Source organism: Corythoichthys intestinalis, chromosome 10, assembly GCF_030265065.1.
Source record: "Corythoichthys intestinalis isolate RoL2023-P3 chromosome 10, ASM3026506v1, whole genome shotgun sequence".
Lineage (NCBI taxonomy): Eukaryota > Metazoa > Chordata > Actinopteri > Syngnathiformes > Syngnathidae > Corythoichthys > Corythoichthys intestinalis.
Window position 1 is genome coordinate 22,514,425 of NC_080404.1, and position 24,551 is coordinate 22,538,975.

The following is a 24,551-nucleotide window of genomic DNA, read 5'->3' on the forward strand; positions in this document are numbered from 1 at the left end:
CATAACAGATTATATACGATAGCATTGTGCTGAGAAAAAAATTATAACATTGTTTAAAACAAAAAATCTGACACTGTAAGTAGTTACTCATTATAGTGATACCTCGTTTTTCGCGGTTAATGGGGAACGAGGAATGAAAATCGAAAATCCGCAAAGCAGAGGCAGAGCTTACATTATTACTAATGATGCACGATAATACATTTTTCAACCGATATCGATAACCGATAATTTCCTGCCCCTTCCACCCGATAACCGATAATGTCACGCCGATAATTCTATTCAAATATGTATGTAAAATTTTAACGTATACAAAGATCAAATGTTACTGTGCAAAAAATGTAATTTAGTGCTTTTTTTTTCCACATCAAATGTGAACAAGTAGTAAATTCCAACAACTAAACAACTGCAATGACGTTGTGTAATGGTAAGCTTTTGGCAACAATTACTTAGAGAATAAACAGCCAAGTTGCACAAAAATGCCTTTAAAAGTAAGCCATTCCTAAGAATTGGACAAAACTGTTGATTGCGCACATTTGGAGGCTAAATCAAGTATATAATTATCGGATTGCATTATCGGTTGAATTTCGTTTTATCTGGATTATCTGTGTGACGTCATAATTGCCATTATCGGCCGATAATTATTGGTGACCGATATTATCGTGCATCTCTAATTATTACATTACATTTACATTGGGAAAAAATATATACGTTTGGCAGAAAACACTCAGGTGACTTGAAGTTCCGCTCTGAGACACCCAATTTGGCCAAATTTAAAAATTTTCCGATATGCAAGTGTGATACATCATTGGAAAGCATAAAATTTCAATTTTCTGGGGGAAGAAACATTTTGAACAGGAGAGCGTTTAAAAAAAAAAAAAAAATTCAACAGCACAACCCTAATTGGAGGTGGGAGCACACGAGAGCATAATTAAAGACGGCATGATTTTAACGAGATATTATCGCGTACTTACCTCTTTTTTATCCAAAAACTCCATGTAGCATGTATCACCGAGTGTTAAGACACAGCAGTGAATGGCCACATCTGGATTTTTGGGGGATTTTATGGGTGAAACATGGCAATATAACAAGGGTCGCGATGCAGAAATTGCAGACATCAAGGAGATTTCCCGTTTAAACGTTTTTTTTTTCTTTCAATTTTTCTTTGTTTGGATCGATTATTATCATCTAAAATATTGGGGGAAAATGCGACCGTAACGAAAAAAAATACAATTAAGCCATAGTTATGAGGTAGATATCCGTGACTTTTTTATAGACGCCAATTTTTTCATTGTGACGTAATTTGTTTAAAAGTTTAACATATGCGAGAATAATTTTTTAAAGTCTTTTTTTTTTTTTTTAGCTAAATATTAGACATTAATTAATGATTCTAAGCTAAAAATGACAGACGTTTCGAATAATAAATACGATTACTTACCTTCTTTTTATGGCTAAGTTGAAACAAAAGCGGTTGCGCGACGTCTGTAAACAGGGGTTTCCAGGGTAAAACGGACAAATTAAAAATAGTTAGGGGGATTAATGAGCCATGAATCTGCTATGGCAGCATATAGACATATTGTTCTATCAAACACAACAGTTGTTTTGGCTTAAAATACAACAGTTTCTTTTAAAGAGGAGTGCAAAAGCAGAAACTGCTTTTTCAGTCTTGTCTGTTTTCCGCCATATATCATTCTTTTTTGTGGCGTGTTCAATGTATTTATTCAGATTTAACAGTACTGGAAAGAGATACATATGAGACATGATTTTCCCTTTTTTTCCCCTCTAATTAAAAAAAAAACATATGTATATTTTTTAATAAATTGTTTTTCAGCTCTACAAATGCAATAATTATGATATAAATTAGATAGATATAAAACAATGATTTGTACATGTACAATACATATGTACATATGTGTACATGTATCAGTGACGTGCGGTCAGGGGAGGCAGGTGAGGCTCTCATGACAAAAAAATAATTATAGCATCAAATTTATATTAATATTTGTCCATTGCTCTTTATGTATGACTCATTTCAAACATTTTTTATAGTCAAAATCGCTTGCCTATTTCCTGTTCAAATAACGAAACGAAACGAAACGAGAGGTGCGGCAGCAACGAGTAAAGCCTCACCTCTGAATGCGCAATCCATAACAAACTGGGTTGATACATGGAATTGGAGCGTGCTGGTTGCCGTACATCTGCATGTCGCCATTATAATGTTTCCAGATACGTTTATTTGACCTGATGTTTGTTAGCAACATATTTAGTTTTGCTGATGGGAAATAAAACCGCAGTGAAAAGGCACATGTTGCGGCAGATAGTACTCTGCCGCACTGAAAGGGGGCGTACGTGAAACCGGACTTTCCGTCAAAAGTGGACGCGATTCACAACACTGGAGCTACAAGGTTTGCTTCAAACTACGGGAAAGAAGATAACTCGCGCTTTTCAAACGGACTGGTACACCCGAAAAGACTGGCTATGTGGCTGTCCTTCGAAAAATCGCCTTTGCTGCTTTCCCTGCCTTTTCTTCTCAACTTGTGCCAATGTCTGGACTAACACGAGATATTGTGAAATTAAAAAACTACCACGAAGCCTCAGCAAACATGAGAGCTCGACCACTCACATTTAAAGCCTGATTGCTTTAAAAACTTTTGGAAGCTCAAGGATCGATTTGGCTTTGACGAACAGCGGAAGCTCAACGGTAGCATCCACAACCCCAAGGTAAAGGAAAACCGAAAGAGTTTGAAAGACCTCATTAACGCAACCTGCATCCTAGCTAAACAGGAGTTAACATTTCGTGGTAACGATGAGCGTGTAAGCTCTTCTAAACGTGGCATATATGTAGAACGATTACATGGTTTTGCTGAGAAAGATGAAAGGTTATCTAGACATTTGGACACATCCACGGTGTTTTCTGGCTTGTCAAATAGAACACAGAACAATCTAATTGAAGCAATCCTCTCCATTGAGGCGGAGAGATTTTTTAAAGTAAAGGATAATAAGGAGGACTTTTACAAAAAGGGCTTAGGTTTGCATAGGGACGGTAGGGACATAACACTACCAACTTTTCAGGATGCTAAAATTGTCCCCACCAACTTTTAAGCAACCTTACCTTTTTTGGATGATATAATGTTCAGTTATATAGAGAATTTAGATCTTTTAATAGTTCCATATGTTGTAAGGATAGAATTGACCCTACCATTATTAAGTGAATTATTTTCATTATGTTTATGTTTGCTAATAAAAACCAGACATTTATTCAGGAAGTTTTCAAAATGTTTCTTTAGTATTTTTTGAAAACAAAGGTTTGAATCGAACAGTGTATCATCTGAACCAATGCACGTAAAAGTTATTATCAGTAGATAAGGATTTATTTTGCATTGATCATTTTTGCCTATTAATTAATTAGGTTCATATACATGAGAAATGTGGCCCTTTGCCCCCTTCATCCAATCTGTTTGGTCTTATTAATGTCCCGTCACCAGCAAAAAGTGTACCTACATGCAGGTTATGCTGTTATATCGTCCCTACGAATGTTGAGACCAAACCTATGCCCTTCCAAAGTAACGGCGGTTTTTGTGGTGAAGGACAGGCGCAAGACCACAAACAGTTTTCATTTCAATCTTATAAAAAAAATAAAATAAAAAAAGAGCTTAGACTAAGAAAAATACAATAGAATATTTAAAAACTAAATTTTGGACTTAAATAAAATATCCTTTGTTTTTCTTTTCACACTTTCTGTTTAGCATTCTGTAATAAATTGATTAAAGTATCAGAATTAAAATTTTTAAAAACAACTGAATATTTCACTAAAGGTCAGAATTGAATTCTGTGGTTTTGTACACCACTCTTTACTCTCATTTATGTTGCATGAATTATAGAATTGCGACGGCCAACACATTGAAGGTGTAGAGCAAATGCATGTTATTTTCTTACTTTTACGTATCGATAATATGTACCGTGCATGAACCTCACCGCACGTCACTGACATGTATATATATCAACATTTTTAAATAAAATACTGTTTTGTTGTGTTTTTTTTTTTTTTTTAATTGAAAAAAATCCACAATGGACTGAGGGTGCAAAGTTTGAAGCACCAAGTAGCGAGGGATCCGGGATCACTATACTTACGTATTCTTTTCACTAAATATGTACTTTTGTATTTTGGGTGACTTACTTTTACTTGAATTATATTTAGAAGTAACACTTACTTACTTGAGTAATATTTTTGGGGACTCTACCCACATCTGTGTCTGGGTCTACCCAATAGCTACAGTATACTAGTACTTCAGGAAAAGTTAACTGTTTATTAAAAACAGTGGCCCGCGTTACCAGACAATGATTTTCACTACAAACATTCTGTGACCCACTGGTTTGGTATGTACTATATTTGAATAACAAGTGAAGGTCAATCAGAGTGTGTTTTCAGCCCATTCAGCGACACGCCCAGAGTGTCCAGTAGCTCTCAGAAGGTCTACATTTTTCATGATTTTGGATGCTTATTTTAAAAACTTATTTTCTTCATTCAAATTTGGCAGGCTCTCTGTGGCGAGTCAAATTTGGAAATTATCACATAGAATGTGAGTCAAATTTCCAAAATTTCCACATACAGTAAAAATGTACAAAGTAAGTACAGTATGTGTTATGCATCACAAAGGTGTTCTGCAGCTATAGATTTTCTTTCGCTAGATTTGGCAACAAAGCTAATGCATTTGTTTGGCTGAGTCGTTTCCACTTCTTGTTTTTGGGAGGGAGGGGTGGTGTAAATACTAGACGAGGCATAAGCAACTGGTGGCTCAAGTTCACAGGTTCAAGTCCTACTTACGACAACTGAGATTACAAAATGATACATTTTACACATTTGAAAAAAAATTTAAAAAAAAAAAAAAAAAAATCACACTTTCTATGGCCATAAAAGCTGTATCTCGTTCAGCCTGCCTTAGGGCGCGCTGTATAACTTTTGAAAAAAAATTATTTAAAAAATAAAAAATAAAAGTGTTATAGTGTTTGCACTTGACAATCCAGGTTCAAGTTGCTTAACTTGTCTTTCCTTTCGGTGATATGTAGGTTTAGCTCAAATTCTGCCTTCTGTTTCCATCAACACATCAAGATCCACCAAAGGACCTTCCACAACCTGTCCTTATCCTAAACCTTTAACCCCTACCCCAATCTTGCAGACATCTTGCCATACATGATTAATAGCTCTCTGCTGGGACACTCCTTCCACTCATCACATTGTAAGGAACCTCTGATACAGGACAACAGTTGCATCCTTTCTTCACACTGGAACTAAGCCATGCCTGTCATTCCCCAGTTAGGACACTGTTAACTGCTGAAATTTACTGGTACTAACCAGAACTAGATGGCAACCTGTGGTGGAGGAGACACTCTGATTAACCAAAGCTCTTTTGATGGAGAGTTTTACAACTGTGTAATCCATGTACAATCCAAGACGCCACTGTTAGTCATAAAACACATTTGAACATGATAATAATAGTAGTTAATTCGTACCTTTGTTATCCAGTATACATTTTCACAGCAATGGTTACTTATCCATTGCCAACAACAAAATAGAAACCAAAAACAAGGGGGGGAATAATTGTAATGTTTACACCTCTCACAACACCTCTCACAAGTAGGATGTGGCATTGGAGTTGGTACTAAGGCCCCAAAATGTGCCAAACCACCACCAGCCCGAATCGTTGATACAAGGCAGGATGGATGTGATGTGATCAATCCCTAATTCTGACTTCACCATCCAAATGTCACAGTAGAAATCGAGCCTCGTATGACCAAAGAATTGTTCCAATTTATCATTGTCTAATTTTGGTGAACTTGTGTGAATTATAGCCTCAGTTTCCTGTTCTTAGCTCACAGTAGCAGCAACTGGTGTGCTCTTCTGCTGCTGTAGCCCAGCTGCCTCAAATTTTGACATGATGTGCATTAGAAGTCGACCGATATATCGGCCAGCCGATAAATGGACGTTTTTCCAACAAGAATAAGCATATAAAAAATGATTTTGATCAGGCATCCGTGTGGGCAACTGTGGCTGCCGCTGACTGATGGTAGGACCCCGGGAGGACCCTGCAGCAGCATGAAGGCAGGCTGCTGCAGGAAGCCTCAGGCTTCCCCGTTTTGTAAATTTTGTAAGATTTTTTTTAACCTTGCATGAGAAAATAAACAATGTTGCTTTAGCGTTTTAAGGTGTCTAAATGTAATCCGTAGCATTACCATAGCATTACCAAAACATTCGCGTTAGAATTAGCTTTAGCGTGGCGATCATCCTCTTGAACTCTCACTTCTTTACATCTGGTCGTTACATCCTGGTGGGTTTAATTATTTGAAAAGTATGTACTGTTCTTTCTGAGTGTGTATAATCATTAAAAAAAAGCGCTATGTTCATTAGTTTGGGAGCACTGGACCAAATTCATCCTTTAAGTCTCAGGTCATCATTGTAAATTTGAAGCTGTTGAAGCAATTTTAAAAAAATGCCTTTCATACTCTATGTGCTTCAAAAAAAAAAAAAAAAGAATATCGCCTCAAGCATCTGCTTACACAATCGGTTTTGGATATCGGCATTGGCATTTGAAAATCCCATATCGTTCGACCTCTATTGTGCATTTAAAGATGCACTTCTGCATACCTCGGTTTTAACGAGTGGTTATTTGAGTTACTGTTGCCTTTCTATCAGCTTGAACCAGTCAGTCTATTGTACTCTTCCCTCTGGCATCAACAAGACATTTTGGCCCACCGAACTGCTGCTCACTGGATGTTTTCTCTTTTTCGGACCATTATATGCAAACCCTAGAGATGGTGGTACGTGAGAATCCCAGTAGATCAGCAGTTTCTGAAATACTCAGACCAGCCCGCCTGGCACCAACAACGATTGCCACATTCAAAATCACTCAAATCACCTTCCCAATTCTGATGCTCGGTTTGAACAGCAGCAGAACATATTAACCCTTCCTACATGCCTAGATGCACTGAGTGTGATTGGCTGTTAGAAATTTGCGTTACCGAGCAGTTGGTCAGATGTGCCTAGTAAAGTGGCTGGTGAGTGTATATATCCAGTTAAGCTGAATTGCGTATTCAAAATTAAATCAAAGGCAAACTCAAGTAATTTTTGGAACTGACAAGGGTAAACAAAATGAAACATTTAAAGCCACTGAAAATCAAAGTGGATTAAACAGTTAAGTATATTGTATGGTTCAAGACAAAAAAATGAACACCGACAGACTGACTTAGTCTATTGTATTTTGACCAGGTCATAAAAATAACATTAACAGCAAACTGAGAGTCTCTTCCATGAGCTCATACTTCTAGCTACATGACCCGAGGGTAAAGCGACAGACATGTGAAGAATTTCCATGATGAGGATTGTCTTTGCTCTGAATGCCACCGTGAGTAAACATATTTGCATAAGTGGGTGAGTGACATGAAATATGGTTCCTCCTCATCGGCATTTACCAGCTGCCTTCGGCTGGTTCAATTGGGAGTGATATATGTGAAAAGATCAGATGGCATGGGAGGGGGAAGGGTGTAAGGCCAGTCAGTTCCCATGTGCTCAGACTATAACCCCAGAGACACCCGCCAGCGCCTGGCTGACCACAGCTGAGGTCTGAGACAACACACATACACACGACCTTGAAAGGAGAATAGGATCAGCGTCATGTGTGCATTCTCGCCCGATGACTGACATCGCGGTAAAATGCAACAAATTAGTGACGTTGTCTTCATCACACAGATTGCAATGTGAAAACATGGGTGTGCTGTGTTATCTGATTCAATAAAACAAGGCATTTCCAGTATTTCAGAACTTTGAGGGAAAAAATGTTTTACGTATAAACTGTTGGATTTTATTCATCGTAAGCGATGTTTTTGCTCTAAATGTTATTTTAGAATGATTAAGGCACAGATTGGGATGCAAAACAGAACTACCTGACTAATCATTTAAGAAGTGACTTCATGCTTGAGTTGATCTCAGACCTCATACAAATGGAGGCGCAATAAGATGAGTTGAGTGCTTCTGTAACATGTTTAGCGGGTCATTCACCACTAGCGTTGTGTCATTTAAATGAAACAATCCAGACTTGTTTGGGTGTTAATATTGACATATTCACTTATGATCATCCTGAGTACACTACACATTAAAAAAACAAGAAACGTAGATTTCTTCCATCATTCTTTGGGTTTTCTCCATTTATAAATTATTTATTTACTTATTTTTAAACCTGTCCTGTTAAGCTGCTTGACACGGGACTGCATGACACGGAGAATGGGAATCTGAGTGTCCATAATGATCTGAACAGTTGTAATGTATCATATGGAAGTATGATTGCGATTGTGATTATTCACAGTGTTTCGTTTATTAGGAGACAGCAGTGAACAGGAAGGGGCTATGGGGGGACAGAAAGAGAAAAGGAGAGAGAGAGAGAAAAGCACAAACAACAAGAAAAAATACAGTGAACGCCTAGACTAACTTTGAATATGTTGTTGCTACCGTTAGCTAGTTGTATTTCCGGATGACACCATGTGGGGGGGCCTGATGACCAAGGAGAAGGGGGGGGGGGGGGGGGGGGGGTCAGAAAGATAAGTGATTGGGTGGGGTGAAGTGTAAACAAATCAGCCATGTGAGGTGTAGAGCCCAGTATTTGTGAGTGTAGATATGTTGGCATACTATTCTATGCTGCCTGATCGCAGGGCAGGACAGGATCCCCGCCCGGAGCAGATACCCGGCCCACCCACCAGCACCGAGGCAGCGACTCGCGCCGGAGTGCAGGGAAGGTAACCAGGCAGAAAAGAGAGGGGAAGGCGGAAGCAGGAAAGCCCGAGAAGCCACTGTGGGTATGGGGTGTGTCTACACGCCAACAATGTTTGGGAGGCATGCACGGAGAAAACCTTTCCTCACTCACAATCATAAACGCAAACATCTGGAGTTCGCCAAGCGGTATTGTGGCTTCAACTGGGACCATGTGCTTTGGTCAGATGAGACCAAGATTGAGCTTTTTGGCAACAAACACTCTAAGTGGGTCTGGCGTGCCACGAAAGAAAAGCACCTCATACCCACTGTGAAGTGTGGGGGTGGGTCAGTGATGCTGTGGGGCTGTTTCGCTTCCAAAGGCCCTGGGAACCTTGTTAGGGTGCATGGCATCATGAATATTTTGAAATACCATACCTGAAGATGGGTCGTCACTGGGTCTTTCAGCAAGACAATGACCCTAAACACATGGCCAAATCTACACGGAAATGGTTCACCAGACACAAAATCAAGCTCCTCCCATGGCCATCTCAGTCCCCAGACCTCAACCCCATTGAAAACCTGTGGGGTGAGCTGAAGAGGAGAGTACGGAGGAGAGGACCCAGGTCTCTGGATGATTTAGAGAGATTCTGCAAAGAGGAATGGCCGAAGATCCCTCTTTCTGTCTTTTCCCATCTTGTGAAACATTATAGGAGAAGATTAGGTTCTGTTTTGTTGGCAAAAGGGGGTTGTACAAAGTATTAACACCACGGGTGCTAATAATTGTGACACACATTATTTGATGTCAAATAATTATTTCTTTATGTGGGATTTTTTTCCCCACTGAATAAATGCACTTGTATTGAAGGTTGGAGTTTTCTCTTTTTTCCATTAAGGTCCCATATTATTATAAGAAAAAAACATTTTTTGAAGCTAAAAAACACATAATTATTATAAATCCAATAATTATGGAGGGCACTGTAGGTTTACACACCTACATACACACAGACACATATATATATATGTGTATGTTTATATATATATATATATATATATATATATATATATATATATATATATATATATATATATATAAACGTACATCACGTAAATTTCAAAGTATCGGAATCGGCAAAAAAATATCGGCCATGCCTTTTTTTAATATATATATATATATATATATATTTTTTTTTTTTAAATTGTTTTCTAATTGTATTTAACGTTACAGACATAATATGTTACACTCATCCAGAGTCTTTAGTTTAGGCTTAAGGTAGGGTTATCAAAAATATCCCGATAACGGCGGCAATTAATTTATTAAAAAATGTAACACAATTAATGTATGCGCTGCACAACCCGCTCACTCATTGTCGCGCTCAATCTGTAATGACGCCGTTTTACCTATATAGAGAAATAAAAGGCAGCGCTAAATGAGTAGAGTGAATTTTGGCAGCCTTTGGAGCCTTTCTTCAATTGGCTAAAGCCTTACAATCCCTCTCCCTATGATTAGAAATATCATGGGAAGCAATGTGGGGAAGCAAGGTGGCAATTGATCTTTGTCTAAACACCTAACGTTATTTCCCAAAGCAGAGAAGAAATATCCATTGGTAGCACAACGCACAGTCATGGTTCCACTTCCCATCATGGTTCCACTTCCCATCATGCACTGGGACATGGCTGCAGTATCATTTACTGAAAGCTCAACAAATACACTAGATGGCAATATTTAGTCACAATATACAAAGTCACAAGTCTTTTTATCCGTGGATCCCTCTCACAGAAAGAATGTTAATAATGTAAATGCCATCTTGAGGATTTATTGTCATAATAAACAAATACAGTACTTATGTACTGTATGTTGAATGTATATATTCGTCCGAGTTTTATTCATTTTTTTCTTAATGCATTGCCAATATTATATATATATATATATATATATATATATATATATATATATATGATCGGGAAAAATTATCGGGAATGATTGGAATTGAATCGGGAGCAAAAAAAAAAAAAGCAATCAGATCGGGAAATATCGGGATCGGCAGATACTCAAACTAAAACGATCAGGATCAGATCGGGAGCAAAAAAACATGATCGGAACAACCCTATTATTAATTGTTACCTACTGTAGAGATATTTTTTCTTGTTCATTATATTTGGTACTTTTCTTTCTATATCATTTTGCCTTTCTGATATGATTTGTGCAGCTTTCAGCATGTTCTCTGAAGCCAGGTCATAAACAGATAACAGCTGCCTAGAAAAATTCTACTTTCTTGTGATCCATTTCATAGGTTATGGTGAGGGCCTGCCTATTCACATTGGAACTATGCGTTGAGTTTGTGACAGTAAAAAAACAGACTGGAATGAAATTATTGCAAGGAGAAAACAACCTTGTTTGCAAATTGATTCGTTAAAGAAATTGTTGTAAATTGAAGTTCCTTTAAACATACGCCTTTTGAAGTTTAAAAAATATTTTATACATTTTATACTTTCCATGCCTTCTGTATTAGTAAGATAGTAATAAAGCAGTGTTGTCAATGAGACAGCAGTGTCGCGTCGTGTCATGTTGTATTATGTTAAAAACTAAAAACTGCAGAACATAATTACCGGATTTTTTTCTTTCCAGTACTGTTTCCAATTTTTTTTGTACTATGCTGTTTGTTTTATTGTTTTTTATCAATGCATTCTCTCTACTGAAATGTATTTTTTTTTATTGTAATTCCTGATAGTACTGTCTGGAGCCAATTCCATGCAATTAGATATGTGCCTCAGAATATAGTGTTTGTGTCAAATGGAAAAAAGCTGTAAGTCAAAAGTCCACTCAGGTTTTGCACCACAGGGGCTATTTTGAGCTCTAAACCTGCATTTGTATGAATAAAAATGAAGGGATTTACAACTGTTTCTTCTGCAGGAAGAACTGACCTCCACTGCAGCAGAAGGGTGGGGTTAGATTTTGAAAAAACCAAAGCCTGGAGTGACAGGACTGAAAATGAAACTGAAATCATTTCTAAGAAAGGATATACATCAGGCTGCCATACGATTAAAACATATTCAATAAAGGAAAAAGAAAAAACAACATAATGGTCTAGATGAGAATGTTGCAAAGAGGAAAAAAAATCAGTGTTGGGTATGAGACGTGATTAATGTATGGACTTTATAGAAGCAGCCATGTAATATACTGTACACTTGGAATTAGTAAAGTAAGATTTCTATGACGGAGCTTGAACCATATTTAAAATATAAAAATAAATATTATATATATATATATACATATATATATATATATCAGAGGTTGCGCTAGACTTTTTCGTTATCTGTCATTTTGACTGACAGTGTCATAAAAATCCGGTCATAATCTATTTTTACCAGTCACATTTTAAAAATGATAATAATGACATATTAAATAGTATTTAGTTTTCATTCATTTTTAATTAATATTCTGTCCGAACAAGCTTAACAAGAGGCAAACAGACAGCGGAGTGCACCAATCAGCGACGGGCAGACGTGCCGTTAGCAAAGCGACGAGGGCAGGACGAGGGACTTGCGCGCGGAAGTAAACATACGAGGAGAACGGAGTTTATTCAACATGGCTAGCGCGAGACAGACTGTTGTCAATGACTCGTGTCGATGTGTTTTAGCTCATTTAAAACTGAATTTACCGCGGATTGGAACATGTTCTCGGCTCTCCCGTTCGCCATCCGTGTTGCTGTAGAGACGGCTTTTGGCGCGCAAGAGTGACGTTGCTCGTGAAGAACACGTCACGCAAATAAACAAATCTGATTTGTCGATTGATTTTGTACCTACTCGAGAGGCTGTGTCCCAGACTTTTCTCTCAGTGTTTGAAAAATACAGGGAGAACAGTCTGGCCGTGCCAGGCAAACACTCAGTTGCCTTGACATTTTTCCGAGTAAGGCCAACGACGTCATGCATCAAGAGAGACAATAGCTAATTAATATGCTCACTCGCCACCCTGTGGTCTGGGGTGTGAATTGCAACCTGTCAAAATGACAGATGGACTTCAGTTTTTTCCGTCACCGTTTTAAAAAAACGGTCAACGACGGAAAATATTCTGTTAACGCGACCCCTGATATATATATACATATATATATATATATACATATATATATATACATACATATATATATACATATATATATACATATACATATATATATATATATATATATAAAACTGTACAAAATTATTCTGACCAGAATTTTTAAAAAAAAGTAAAAAAAAAAAAGCTTTAAAAAAGCAAAATCTTCCCCACAGTGTTGTTTTTGTCGACGATGACAATAACGATAACAAAAATATTCCGTCGACGAACAATTTTTTCATGACAATGAGGGGACGATAACGAGCTAAAAATGTCACTCAGGAGATTTATTTTTGGCTGATGAGCATTGTTTTGTGTAGTTATCTGATGAACATTTTTTTGTGAAGTTAGTCTGCATCTTAGCAGTGTCTGGGTGTGTTACTCATTTGACATGCTGCACCCTCCCCAACTCACCAGTGTCCTCTCCAGGCTTGCTTGTTTTAAATCACCTACAGTAAGATGTGTTTAATCTTGGCAAGAGAGAATATGCAATATTGCTTGAGCCTTCAAAGGTCTGTGCTAAGTGATCCTCACACACTAAATGTGCCTCTTAGCATTAGCCTAGCATTCACGCTCGCCTAAGCATTAGGCTAATGCTAACGGCAAGAGTCCTCTTAAACTCTCAGGCAACTTTTTTTACATATAGTTTGTGGCGTCCAGGCTGGCGTTGTCCTTCTACAATATGTGCCGTTCTGTAAATGTTTATTCGAAACTGTTGGAAACCTTTATTCATTTTTGGACAATAACTTTTTAATTTTACACACGAAAACATTTTGAGTAAACGTCGACAAAAACTAGACGTAGACACATTTTGAAATGACTAAAATATGACTATGACGAATAAGCATTATCGTCCAAAAGACTAAGACGAAAATTAAAAGGGCTACCAAAAACAACACTGCAGTTTCCCCCAAGGTTTAGACATGGAAAACCGCACGCATGATGAGAAACAATACAAACCGTATGCAGTCGGCTGGACCATGAACTGAAATGGATGAGCAGAATAAACAAGTTTCACTTTTGAAAATTCCCAATGCTCGTTCATACTTAAATACTGCAAGTCACCCTCGAGAATTAACCGGTGGCATCATGCAATTTTTGGTTAACACAGGAGACAAAGCAAATGTTTGCTTAGCTCTTAACTGATTGAGGCCAGTGAGCAGCCACAATGCCTTCACTGAGGGTCCTGCTTCCTTGGACAGACTGATTCCAATGCAGAGTTGACGGATCGCGCCACATGTTCAATCAGGGACCGAGTTTCTCCAATGGTACTCTCGTTATTTCAGTCCAGAGAGACTTTTCAAGTAGCTGATGGAAAGTTTTTTCCCCCTTCTTTTAAAAAGGAGGCAACACTTCCTTTCCCAGAACAATTTATCTCTCTACTTGACAAGACAACCTGCTATATTTACCCAACTAAAATCAGATGATATACTTCCAGCTGCACAATTCTCTAGCTCTGTGGCACATGTTCCTGTCAATCATGTTAGGTCGAACAGAACAGCCGTTATCCAGAAACAAAGCAATAGAAAAGAAACAACAGACCAGAGACTCTGCCTGGCTAAGAAATCTTGAGGGAACCAATTCGTATTTCCCTCTCTGTTTGCCTTTTGGTGTAAGAGCAGACCCACGCATGAGTGAATGGAATTAGAGAGCTTCCATAATGCAGGCAGCTGGGACAATGTGTTGTGAAGCCTTGGAGCAGAAGCCGAGCACAGCCCACCCACAAAATTTTCAAATGAAATATCGTGTGTTTCTGAATGAGAAATCAGGGGGAAAGCTGTGCAATATTAGGCAAGTGAACAAGAAAAAAACTCTTCAGTATGTAAGGCAAACAACACAACTCGATTGAGGTTATGTGATCTTCCTTTGCCTTTCAATAGGGTATAAGGCTAACATATGAAGCAAGCTGCACATGGGAATAGGGTTTAAGGGCCCTTGACATAGGCTCACAATTTAACAGTGTCCCCTGACAAGGTAAGTTCAAATATAATACAGTTCATGCTTTGCTTTGCCAGTAAGAGGTAATGGGATAAGAAAAAAAGAGGGTTAACCAACATGGTAAATTTCTCCGCCAGCAGTGCCTGTCCATCTCACAATGGCAGAGGCATTCCCTGGAGATGGACAACAGCAGCGTGGGTTAAAGCTGCACAGCATTGTGCATTGACTGCTCAATGGCCTTCCACTGTTGCAACTGGAGATGAAGGGTTATGGAAGCTGCCAGGTCTCATTGCAAAGGCATGACAATATGCAGTATTGTCCAGGCCAGCTCAAGTCTGTCAGACAGCACTGCGGCATATAAAAACTATACTCATTAAATCATGTCGCTCATGTAGTAAAGAAGAAACCAAATCTAGCTTCCTGACAGACAATCTGAACACAGATGTGACGAAATAGTATTGGTTTTTAGTTTTTAGTTTTTCAAATAAAATTGTGTAATTAATGAACATACTGTAATTATTTTCTGAGATACTGTTAAGACAGCCTTCAGTCTCTTTGACAAGGTTACCTGCGGCGTCATTTGAGGTAAACAACATGTCAGCCAGGTAGCCAGCCCTATTGTTAACAAGTAAGTTACCTGTTTCGCCCACTAGAGTTCTAAATAGGCCTGAACAATATATCGTTGGAACATCAGATTCAAGATGTGCGCATGCGCGGTAGTCGCATCGCAGGAGTTGCGATTGTTTTGTTTTGTTTTTTTGAAGACGCAAACTTTTGTTTTGCTTTACAAAAGCAACAGGTATGCAGAGATACGGCCTCCTGGATCCCTTTGATATACAGCAATCTTCAACAATGAACCCCCCTAGGCTAGATTAGGGTTGTCAAAAGTATCAAAAAGTATCCAAGTATTGATACTGAAATGTATCCAGATATGACAATTGATTGCACAAGTTTTTATACTCATATATTCGTTTTCGCAAAATTTGTTGTTATGGGGGAGATTTTAATTTTTTACTACTCTAGAGAGCACTGGAGCATATTTTTGCATTTTCATTGATAACTTATTGGCTGCCATTGATGGCGATAGACGTCCAATCCATTTTGACCAGGCAAAATGTCCATCACCGTCAATGGCACTGGAAGCATTCACAGCCAGGATAGTGATCCAAAATCATCAAGACGTGGCCTCATTGGCTGCCATTGAAAGTGGAATGATAATTCGCTCCAAGCCCTACCACTTCAAATGGATTATACGTCTACTAGATTACAAACTCATTTCAGTTTAGAGCAGATGAATGATTGGATGCCACACGATTGGAAGTCAGTCATTGCCAATGGCACAAAGAGATCCTTAAAAAATATTATTAATTTTGGGATGAGGATGCTTTCCTTTTTTTTCTTTTTTTTTTTTTCGGGGATGCCTGAGAGTAAGTAGCATGGAAAGTGTCGGAGTCATCAATACTGTATATTGTGCGTTCAAGACCCGAACACACAAAGGAGAGAGAAAGAGAAGCTTAGGTACTGTTCAAGACCAAGACACTGTGCAGTATAGCTGATTCACACAGTATATCCTGATAAATTCCTGTGTAAGGTGATGCAGGAGTTACCCGTGTCAGGGCTTTCAGACATGGGGAGATATACCAGGAATTACCCGGGTTGGACACCTTCAGACTTGTCCCGTGTTAGCGACTCGACGCTCTCTGTTTGGGGAGGACGGGATTTTATAACACGGACATTACGCTATTTTTGTCGGCATCGGCAGCGAAATAAAACACACATTTCCGAGATGGATGATGGACCCTCTCTTTCTCGGCTCTAAGATCCAGTAGCAATTTATTTGTTATGTTTCCAGCTTAATTTTGCTTTTTCCAGTTTGTCATGTTGATTATTGCGATGTTTGTTTATCGCTTTTTGTCTTACTGCGAAGAAAACGGAAATTACGATCGGCCCACCATGATATTTACATCATCAAGCGTCGTGCTGTGACCTGAGACTTCAACGGCTGCTTTCAAACATGCCACGTCTCGGACATTATAGTAGGATGCCACCTGTAAAGTCTGTGTCATCTCAGTGTCAGTCGACCCGGGAAATTGCTTTCACACATAAGGGCTATCCGTTTAAATCCCGGGAGTTTAGCGTATGTCTGAAAGGGGCTACAGTGTTTCACACAACTTGTACTCATTTCATTAGCTCTCACTTAACCAGCATGACTATAGTGACCACCAACCTTTTATGTTGCCGAGTACTTCCTTCAGGTGGCCAAAACTGTTCAACAAAGGATCTTGTTCTTCATCCTGAAATCAGAAAATGAAGAGGGTTGCAAAATCTCCATCTTTCAATCAAATATCCTTCTTTGAAAAAACAGTTTGAAAGAAAACAATACACAAAAGAAGTACTCTTTAACTAAATTCAAATCTGTTTGATGCAACAAAAGTGATAGCCTTTTTGTTGAATTTACGTAAATAAAATACTGTTACCTAAAATTGCCGCATCACTTCTGGTCAGATGTCAAATTCGAAGAAAAGGGCGAAATCAATTCCTAATTGTATTTATGGATTCAGTATCTCTTCCAGCTTATTCGTGACCTCACAAAAGAAAGGAGGAAGTAGGAAATCAGGCATGCTTTGTGAAAACTTGGCTTACAGGACGCTGATATGGCAACTGAATGTTTTTTTTTTCTGTTGGAATATTTGACTTGACATTTGACTTTCATCTTTTGCTGTGTGTGTGCATGGTTTATGCTTGATACTACATTGAATAAACCTTAAAAAAAAAAAAAAAAAAAAAGAAATTGGGCGATTTTAAGTTTTACAGGTGCCTATTCATTTGTTGTCACACATAAAAGAGCAGGCAATTGCAAAAAACATGTATATATATATATATATATATATATATATATATATATATATATATATATATATACACAGTGAGTTTTCTGGTTAAGATGTCCTCGGCCCACAACGTTTTGACTTTACGACACCCGTGCCACATCCGCCATTTAATTCTCCACGTTTCACATTATGGCCCCAAAGAAGAAAGCCAAGTCTTCTAGGTCCAGCATAACTCAGGCATGAAAATGGGTCAGGGGTTAAAAAAGTGAGAAGGGTGTGGAGGAAATATGTTCCGGTACACTGTACAACTAGGTCTATCCCAAACGAAAAATTTTCTCCCCATTAGTCAAACGACTATTTTTACGATTAGTCGACTAATCAAATAAATCCTCCCCCCCCTTTTTTTTTTTTTTTTACTAATTTAGCAAGGACATTTTTGATGACGCTTATCAATTTACAAAAGCATTTTGGAACACTTAAATTATTTATTATAGTACAAATAAACACATTAATGACAACAATAAATCACAAATAAACAAAGAGGTCAAATGCTGATACCATTCACTAGTGGAAAAGAATGGAACGTAAACAGATTCAAAAAACTGACTTTGCCTTTCCAACATGATTCAGAACAATTCATAAAAAAATATCTAGCATTAATTTTATAGTATACTACTATATATAATAGTATATTCATTGCCAATCAGATTTTTCATAAAGGGTGTCATTTTAAAGATATTTCTTAGTGTAGAATGTGAATTCTGAAGTATGTGGGATTAACTCCAGAAATCGTTATTTATATGACGAACTAGAGCTGGGCGGTAAACCGAAAATTTACCGTCACCGAAATTCTTCACGATGACCGACGTAATTTTGATCATGTCGGTAAATTCGGTAAATTAATAAAACAAGAAAATAGTCTTTTCATCCCGCTTTGACTCTGTGTTGTTCATCTATGCTCATTCCCCTTTAAGAAAGCAGTGAATGTACTTACGTAGGGAGTCACGTGATCATCAGGAAGCCACTCAAACAGAAGCCCGGTAAGCTAACGCTAGCAGCTAATGCTACAAGCAAAACGTGATGGAGTGTGGCTTAAGGGAGGTTCGCCAAACTTTCACCCGACATTTAATAGACTCTTGGTGGCATCCAGACGGGCTTTCACCAGCTGTCCTCCCTTGTTCTCACAATTTCTGGAGATGGTGCTTTCAGTGCTTTCTACCGGTAGCCAGGCCACAGGCTAACGCTAGCCGCTAACGCTAGCGGCCGCTAGCGGCTAACGCTACAAATGAACGTGATGGAGTCGGATAGCGGCTCTAACCTTGTCGAAACGGCTGAATTTAATGAGTGGATTGGGCATGGACTGCATCTAGCAATTACTATGTCGCGTTATTTTGTATCTGACTGTGTGTGATTTCTCTGATAGCTTTTGTGATGGTAAAGCATTCAGCATAAAGCACAAATGGCCCCAGCTATTTTTCTGTATGTGTTTAATTCTGTGTCATTATTGCTATCATAAAATCTTAAGTGTTTCATTTGCAGAAGATCAATATAGCTTTAATGTGTGTCTGTCTGTTTGGGGGTTCATGTATGTGTGCATTTATTTAAAAATGCACTGAGGGGGGAGACCCTGAAACCATAAAGTAAACACTTGTATTGAATAATTATGTCACAGCAGCCATTAACAATAAATTGTCTTTTTGAAGTGTACTGTTCGAGCTGCAAGTCATTTGTGTTACAATGACATGTTTGCACAGGCATATCGATTTTGACAATGTACATTGTTCAAGCCATACACTCTGTTATAAATGCTCATACTTGAATTCTTATTGTTTACAATTCATTTGTATAAACCTAATGTCTAGACTGCATGTACATTTGTTAAATATATCAAATTGAATGCTGGTAACTAAATCAACAAGAAACTGTTAATCTGTATTTCATGCATTGATTCAGATTTTCAAATTATATAACAGTCCGCTTGGACGACTTTATCGTCATTTATCGTTATCGAGATAAATCTGCTCCATTTATCGTGATACATGTTTAAGGCCATATCGCCCACCCCTATGACGAACATGATATGTTTTTATTTTGAAATGTTCACCGGAAGCACGTTTGCTAAACCGCTAACCGTAAACTTTACACACGGCAAAAAAAAGCTCTTTTTGTCATAGCATGTGGTGTCAGTCATCATTTTTTTTCATTTGCAAATGCTGTTAACCAGCGATTTTTCATGTTTGAAGTGTCACCTTTTAACCGCAAGTTTGCGTTTTGGCGAAGACCTACTTCTAAAGTAAGTTGTCCTTTTTCCATATTAGCCTCAATGTAGCAATGCTAACGTTTACAATGTTTAATATAGATGTGTTTTCTTATTTTTAGGGCTGTAAAAATTATCGCGTTAACGGGCGTTAATTAATTTTTTAAATTAATCCCGTTAAAAAATTTGACGCAATTAACGCACTTGGCCCAGCTCAGACAGATTTAAATGACAGAGGAGTGAAAGGCCCACTTGTTAATTGTGTTTTGCGGAGTTTTGCTGCCCTCTGCTGGCGCTTGGGTGCGACTGATTTTATAGTGTAAGTAATTATTGCCATCAACAATGGCGGGCTACAAGTTTATTTTTTGATTGAAAATTTTACAGATTTTATTAAAACGAAAACATTAAGAGGGGTTTTAATATAAAATTTCTATAACTTGTACTAACATTTTTCATAAAGAACTACAAGTCTTTCTATCCATGGATCACTTTAACAGAATGTTAATAATGTTAATGCCATCTTGCTGATTTATTGTTATAATAAACAAATACAGTCCTTAAGTACCGCATGCTGAATGTATATATATATATATATATATATATATATATATCCATCTTGCGTCTTATCTTTCCATTCCAACAATAATTTACAGAAAAATATGGCATATTATATAGATGGTTTGAATTGCGATTAATTACGATTAACTAATTTTTAAGCTGTAATTAACTCGATTAAAATTTTTAATCGTTTGACAGCCCTACTCATTTTGTATGTCTGAACTTTAATTCTACGGCGTGTTGATGATCAATAATCATCTGTAAAAGGCACTGGAGTCTCATATGCCATCAGCACTCACGCACAAATTCATGCACGCACGCGCGGCAATAAAGCACGGCCGTGAAACTTACCGCCCTCATTTCATTTACCGTGCGATAAATGGACTCATTGCATATAGCGACAGGCTTAGCAACTTCAATAAAACACAACTGGGTGATGGCGCTTTTGGTCTTCATTCACGGCCGATGTGCAGCCAAGCTTGGCATTGAAGAGACAGGACACAACAGTGTACCCTCCTCTGTTTCGTTGAAATAAGTCAATGTTTTGGCCACTCTGGTGTGCTTTTTTGGCTTTGTGCCGCTTTCTCCGCTTGCATACCAAGCATGCGACATTTTAAAAATCCCCCCCCTTACAAATTTCTCCTCGGGTCTACACAATTCACATTGGTCACCCTTTTTGACTTCAAAACGGCGAATTTCACCGAAAAGTGAGAGATTGTTTCATGGCTGATAACTGCAGTCATGCCAGTGGACGTTCGTAGTCCTGTGGTCAGATCAACGGACCATAAAATTAGCGCACCCGCGTATTCCAAGGATTACGGTAAAAGCATTCAAAACATCAAGGACGAGCGGAGAGACAGTTGACTTCCATGTCCTCACAGGGCTCTCAACTGTCAAAACCACTGTAGTAAGCACTAAAATAAAACCAAAAAATTAACAATAACAACTGTTGTTAATTATATAAAGTCTGTGTATATCTATATCTATATATATATCTATATATATATATATATATATATATATATATACACATATATATATATACACAGTGCCTTGCAAAAGTATTCGGCCCCCTTGAACCTTGCAACCTTTCGCCACATTTCAGGCTTCAAACATAAAGATATAAAATTTTAATTTTTTGTCAAGAATCAACAACAAGTGGGACACAATCGTGAAGTGGAACAAAATTTATTGGATAATTTAAACTTTTTTAACAAATAAAAAACTGAAAAGTGGGGCATGCAATATTATTCGGCCCCCTTGCGTTAATACTTTGTAGCGCCACGTTTCGCTCCAATTACAGCTGCAAGTCGCTTGGGGTATGTTTCTATCAGTTTTGCACATCGAGAGACTGACATTCTTGCCCATTCTTCCTTGCAAAACAGCTCGAGCTCAGTGAGGTTGGATGGAGAGTGTTTGTGAACAGCAGTCTTCAGCTCTTTCCACAGATTCTCCATTGGATTCAGGTCTGGACTTTGACTTGGCCATTCTAACACCTGGATACCTTTATTTTTGAACCATTCCATTGTAGATTTGGCTTTATGTTTTGGATCATTGTCCTGTTGGAAGATAAATCTCCGTCCCAGTCTCAGGTCTTGTGCAGATACCGACAGGTTTTCTTCCAGAATGTTCCTGTATTTGGCTGCATCCATCTTCCCGTCAATTTTAACCATCTTCCCAGTCCCTGCTGAAGAAAAGCAGGCCCAAACCATGGTGCTGCCACCACCATGTTTGACAGTGGGGATGGTGTGTTCAGAGTGATGAGCTGTGTTGCTTTTACGCCAAACATATCGTTTTGCATTGTGGCCAAAAAGTTCAATTTTGGTTTCATCTGACCAGAGCACCTTCTTCCACATTTGGTGTGTCTCCCAGGTGGCTTGTGGCAAACTTTAAACGAGACTTTTTATGGATATCTTTGAGAAATGGCTTTCTTCTTGCCACTTTTCCATAAAGGCCAGATTTGTGCAGTGTACGACTGATTGTTGTCCTATGGACAGACTCTCCCACCTCAGCTGTAGATCTCTGCAGTTCATCCAGAGTGATCATGGGCCTCTTGGCTGCATCTCTGATCAGTTTTTCTCCTTGTTTGAGAAGAAAGTTTGGAAGGACGGCCGGGTCTTGGTAGATTTGCAGTGGTCTGATGCTCCTTCCATTTCAATATGATGGCTTGCACAGTGCTCCTTGAGATGTTTAAAGCTTGGGAAATCTTTTTGTATCCAAATCCGGCTTTAAACTTCTCCACAACAGTATCTCGGACCTGCCTGGTGTGTTCCTTGGTTTTCATAATGCTCTCTGCACTTTAAACAGAACTCTGAGACTATCACAGAGCAGGTGCATTTATACGGAGACTTGATTACACACAGGTGGATTCTATTTATCATCATCGGTCATTTAGGACAACATTGGATCATTCAGAGATCCTCACTGAACTTCTGGAGTGAGTTTGCTGCACTGAAAGTAAAGGGGCCGAATAATATTGCACGCCCCACTTTTCAGTTTTTTATTTGTTAAAAAAGTTTAAATTATCCAATAAATGTTGTTCCACTTCACGATTGTGTCCCACTTGTTGTTGATTCTTGACAAAAAAATTAAATTTCATATCTTTATGTTTGAAGCCTGAAATGTGGCGAAAGGTTGCAAGATTCAAGGGGGCCGAATACTTTTGCAAGGCACTGTGTATATATATATATATATATATATATATATATATATATATATATATATATATACACATACATATGTATACACATATGTATACACATATGTATACACATAGACAGACAGACAGATAGATAGAGATGTATAGATATATACACACACACACCACCGTTCACTACGGTTCAAAAGTTTGGGGTCACTTAGACCACAAACTTTTGAACGGTAGTGTATACATATACAGTTGTGGTCAAACACTTACATACACTTGTGAAGAACATAATGTCATGGCTCTCTTGAGTTTCCAGTTATTTTTACAACTGTGATTTTTCTCCGATAGAGTGATTGGAACAGATACTTTTTTGTCACAAAAAACATTCATGAAGTTTGGTTCTTTTATGACTTTATTATGGGTTAACAGAAAAAGTGATCAAATCTGCTGGGTCAAAAATATACATACATGGATCTGAAAAAGCGAATAATTGACTTGAACAAGTCAGGAAAGTCACTTGGAGCCATTTTAAAGCAGCTGCAGGTCCCAAGAGCAACAGTGCAAACAATTGTTTGTAAGTATAAAGTGCATGGCACTGTTTTGTCACTGCCACAATCAGGAAGAAAACGCGAGCTATCACCTGCTGCTGAGAGAAAATTAGTCAGGAGGGTGAAGATTCAACCGAGAATCACCAAAAAGCAGATCTGCCCAGAATTAGAAGCTGTTGGAACACAGGTGTCAGTGTCCACAGTCAAGCGTGTTTTGCATCTTCATGGACTGAGAGGCTGCCGTGCAAGAAGGAAGCCCTTGCTCCAAAAGCAGCACCTTAAGGCTCGACTGAAGTTTGCTGCTGATCACATGGACGAAGATAAGACCTTCTGGAGGAAAGTTCTGTGGTCAGACGAAACAAAAATCAAGCTGTTTGGCCACAATGCCCAGCAATATGTTTGGAGGAGAAAAGATGAGGCCTTTAACCCCAAGTACACCATGCTTACCGTCAAGCACGGTGGTGGTAGTAGTATGCTGTGGGGCTGTTTTGCTACCAATGGAACTGGTGCTTTACAGAGAGTAAATGGGATAATGAAGAAGGAGGATTACCTTCAAATTCTTCAAGATAACCTAACGTCATCAGCCCGAAGATTGGGTCTTGGGCGCAGTTGGGTGTTCCAAAAGGACAATGACCCCAAACACACATCAAAAGTGGTAATGGAAAGGCTTAATCAGGCTAGAATTAAGGTTTTCGAATGGCCTTCCCAAAGTCCTGACTTAAACCCCATTGAGAACTTGTGGACAATGCTGAAGAAACAAGTCCATGTCAGAAAGCCATCAAATTTAACTGAACTGCACCAATTCTGTCAAGAGGAGTGGTCAAAGATTCAACCAGAAGCTTGCCAGAAGCTTGTGGATGGCTACCAAAAGCGCCTAATTGAAGTGAAAATGGCCAAGCGACATGTTATCAAATATTAGTGCTGCTGTATGTATATTTT

At 38.3% G+C, this 24,551-nt stretch overlaps 1 protein-coding gene across 9 annotated transcripts in view; it reads right to left on the minus strand.

Moving 5' to 3' along the window:
* gbf1 (golgi brefeldin A resistant guanine nucleotide exchange factor 1) overlaps positions 1-24,551 on the minus strand; it is a 104,919-nt gene that overhangs the window by 70,044 nt on the left and 10,324 nt on the right. For all 9 annotated transcript variants that reach the window (XM_057847538.1, XM_057847533.1, XM_057847539.1 and 6 more), the window contains exon 3: positions 16,999-17,065. In XM_057847538.1, the coding sequence (XP_057703521.1) occupies positions 16,999-17,065 (67 nt within the window). The remainder of the gene's footprint in view (positions 1-16,998; positions 17,066-24,551) is intronic.